Here is a 3,847-nt window from a genome sequence, read left to right as displayed (position 1 = left end):
ATTTTATAAAATATTTTACAACGTTAATGTATCAAAATTAAATTCTAAAAATATTTTTAAAAAATTGGCCACGAAACTTTCTGGTATTTCTATTATAAAAGTTAAAACTCCTTCAAATATATAAAAATTAAATTCTTTAACGAAACCAAATATTTTCCGACCAGAATTCCTAATCCTAGGAAAGTAGGAATGAATGAATCCTAAGACATAAAACGTTATGACCAAAGGCAAAGACTCTTACGCGCACTTGACCACATTACACTGCCACACACACACACACACACACATTCATATTCATCACTCTTTTTCTCCTTCATTTCCCCTTTCAAACCCCTCTTCTCTTTTTTTCTGCATTATTTTGCTTCCTAATTTTTTACCTCCTTCTTTATCCGCGTGTTTCTTTTTCTTTCTTCTTTTTGGGGCTTATTTTAGGGTTTCAAAACTTTTCAAAAGTCTTCCCATTACTAAATTTTAAAGCAATTGATCCCCAAATTCGAATCTTCACTCTCATCCCCCTTTTCTCTCTCGTTTCCCAGCTCCCATTTTCGCTCTGAAAGTCCTCTCCAGAGAATTGATTTTTTTTTCTTATCTTTTAATTTTTTCCTTCATTGGTTGATGTAAATTTCCAAATTTTGATTTGGTGGAAGAATCGGTTATTGAGTAGCTGAAAACAACGGATTTTGTTGCGGTTGTGGGGTTGATTGAGGGTTCAATAGTGAATTTGAAATGGTGGGGTGCTTGTGAAGATTAGAAAACTTTTTCCTTTTTTGGAACCCTAGCTAGTTTGCTGTCTAGAAACATGAAATAATTGGTGATTCATTTCCGGGGGGTGTTTATGGTTTTTGTGTGATTTTCAATTGGAGAAGAAGAAGAAGGGTTATGGAGAATGGTTATGATAGGAAATTGGCTGAGAACTTCTCAGCTTTGCGGATTAATAACCAACATGGTCAACATCAGCAAGTGCATGATCAATCTCACTTCGATGCTAACAACAGTGATAACTTGTATCAGGTCATGAAGGCTGTTGAAGCTGCTGAGGCCACCATTAAGCAGCAGGTAATTGGTTTTAAGTTTCAATACTAGTATTGTGACCCTTTATCCAAGTATGGTTGATTGGATGGTGTATACATGTTCGTTATCATTAGCATAAGTAGTTGTATGATTTAATTGTGTTGCCTCATATCATAGTTGAAGTTCTTGGAAAAATTTTCATTCTAGCTCGATTAATCTTGTTATTATGTTTTGTAGTACTTGCTTGGCACGTATATTGCGTGAAAACGTTAAGCAAATAAAAAGAGAAAGAGACTATTTGGAAGCTTTATTAAGATTACTGTTGGCGGAAAAAATACTCTTGCACACCATTGTAGTTGTAGGTTTACTTTGGTATAATGAAATGGTCGTATACTGGCATCTCTCATGTCATATCATATCATATCATATCATTTTAGATAGGACATTGAAGATGCAACTTGGTACTTTGGACAGGTGGAAGAGAATAATCGGCTCAGGGCTGAACTCTTGAACAAAATTCAAGAACTAGAAAGATATGTAAGTTCTGAAATGCTTTATGTTTGACGTATTACATATTAATGGTGAATTCTATGGTGCCTTTGTTGTGGTGCCTAAATTGCCTAACTTACCTTTTAAAGTACAATGTAAAATGTTTAAAATAAAAAGTAAATTATTTAAAATTTATTAAATATTATCTATTTACTTTTTTTAGTAACTTAGGCACAATGTTAAAGGCACCATAGCACTCACCTTAGTTATGGCTTTGTAGAAAATAGACTTTTTACGGTGGTTTTTTCAGTACTCTTGTTTTGTTTATGGGTACTGTGGTATTGGCTTGTCTGGCACCTTGGAGGAATTTATTTACTTATTTTATGTCTGCTGCCACCTTTGTGGTTTTTTTTAGTACACTTGTTACCTTTATTATTGTTTTTAATATTCTTATGTCTTATCAATGATGATTATGTCTTTAATGCTGTAAGTGTTGACAATTTATTTCAAGTTTTGAAGACTTATTCTGTGTGTTAGAATTAGAATTTAGAAATTATTTAGTGTTTTATTGTCTACTTGTCTTTGCTATTGTGGTCATTCTGCTGTTTGCAATACGATTTGGAGTTGGCCACTTTGCATTGCTATCCCGGATTGACTACCATTTTACTAATAATAATTCAATTCTCCTTTTATCAAAAAAAAAAAAAAAATCGTCACTTCATGAGATGGACTAAAAATAGCCAGTGGTTGTTTTTTGGACGTGAAATGGTTATGTCATTTGACCACACGGCAACAATGTGAAATTGTCATTAACAATGGTTGTTTGAGATAAAAGTTGATACTATGCTGAAGTCGTTATTATATTTGTAGAATCCAGACGTCTGTTTGAGGAAGTGTTAATTTATTCCCCTACCCCATGTGCTCAGAAAACTTTATAATCAGATACGCTTCGATGAAGAATATTTTTACATGATTGAGAGTTATGATGAGAAAATAACACATTTTTGTTTTTGGTGGGTTGGGTTGGGGGATGGACGAAGAAAATATAATGAGGGAGGGAAGACAAGGGGTTGTCCTTAAAAGCAATAATTTAAAAGAAAACTTCAAAAGTCTCATTAGTGTAATTTATACTTTTGACAGAAGCAAGGTGAAGCAGTGGATCAAAGATCTCCTTTGGTTGCTCCTTTGCAGGAGCAGGGTCATAGATCATATCAATCAGTTCCATCAAGTACGCTAGAACATATGATGAATGGTACAGGGCGTCCTTTTTAACTTAATTAACTGGTGAACTAGTGATCCACCAATAATGAAATTTAAAATGATGCAGCCAGAGGTGAAATAGTTAATCGTTCTGAGAACAATCAAATAAATGGGACATATAGAGTACAACCAAATGATCAGCGACCTGTGGATAATGCTGGCCCTTCACAGTTGTCTTCGCCATCTACAAGTTCAGTCTCTCCTGGCCGGTATGTGGTATCAAATATCAAGTGTAATTTTAATGCCCGAGATACTGTGTAATATCATATTTATTAATGCAATATTAAAGAAGGAATTGCATAATTTTAGAAACCTGTCTTTGCCATAGGCATCTACCAGGAGACTATGATCCCCGATCCGGTTCACCTCAGCAGGGCTTGATGCCAGTGGCAGAAATGAATAACTCTAATACTTTACTGAAGCAGGTACCACCTTTAGTTCTAAACTTTTATTTTTTATGTCAGTGCTTGATTTATGATGCAAATCTATTTAGGATTTGGCTATCAAGGTACGAGAACATGAAGAAGAGATCATCCAATTAAGGAAACATCTTGCAGATTTTTCTGTAAAGGTAAACGGTGTAAAATATTTTCTGTAAGTTGATAACTCATGGTGCCTTGCTGTCCATTATGGAGACTGAAGTGGTGTTTGGTTTTTTTTTTTGGTGGGACAGGAAGCACAAATACGTAATGAAAAATATGTCTTGGAAAAGCGGATTGCATACATGCGCTTGGTATGCACAAAATTTGTTGAATTCCTTGTGAAACTTCTAACATACTTCTCCCGTATATTTGATGGGGATTAAGCTTAAGTAAGTTATTTGTAATATTGCTGCTAGGCCTTTGATCAGCAGCAGCAAGATCTTGTAGATGCAGCGTCAAAAGCTTTATCATATCGACAAGACATAATTGAGGAAAATATACGTCTTACATATGCATTGCAGGTTATTTTTCCTACTTTTTATTGGTGTATGTTTAATGTGCACTGGTAATTTGGTTGCACCAAATGTTTTTGAATGAATCTTCATAGGTGGTAACTTTTTCTATTATGTTTGTTGAGAATGAATTTTGAAGGTTACACCTTTTCT

At 34.4% G+C, this 3,847-nt stretch overlaps 1 protein-coding gene across 1 annotated transcript in view; it reads left to right on the top strand.

The window, feature by feature from the left end:
• LOC107617676 overlaps nt 237–3,847 on the top strand; it is a gene marked incomplete in the record, with an annotated part of 15,306 nt that continues 11,695 nt past the window's right edge. Inside the window, 8 exon segments of the mRNA XM_016319496.2 lie at nt 237–1,056; nt 1,486–1,548; nt 2,641–2,752; nt 2,828–2,969; nt 3,089–3,185; nt 3,254–3,331; nt 3,434–3,493; nt 3,599–3,703. Of these exon segments, the coding sequence (XP_016174982.1) occupies nt 880–1,056; nt 1,486–1,548; nt 2,641–2,752; nt 2,828–2,969; nt 3,089–3,185; nt 3,254–3,331; nt 3,434–3,493; nt 3,599–3,703 (834 nt within the window).

Source organism: Arachis ipaensis, chromosome B09, assembly GCF_000816755.2.
Source record: "Arachis ipaensis cultivar K30076 chromosome B09, Araip1.1, whole genome shotgun sequence".
In the NCBI taxonomy this organism is placed as follows: domain Eukaryota; kingdom Viridiplantae; phylum Streptophyta; class Magnoliopsida; order Fabales; family Fabaceae; genus Arachis; species Arachis ipaensis.
The sequence above is the reverse complement of the archived record's forward strand: the minus strand, read 5'-3'. Positions and strand labels throughout refer to the sequence as shown.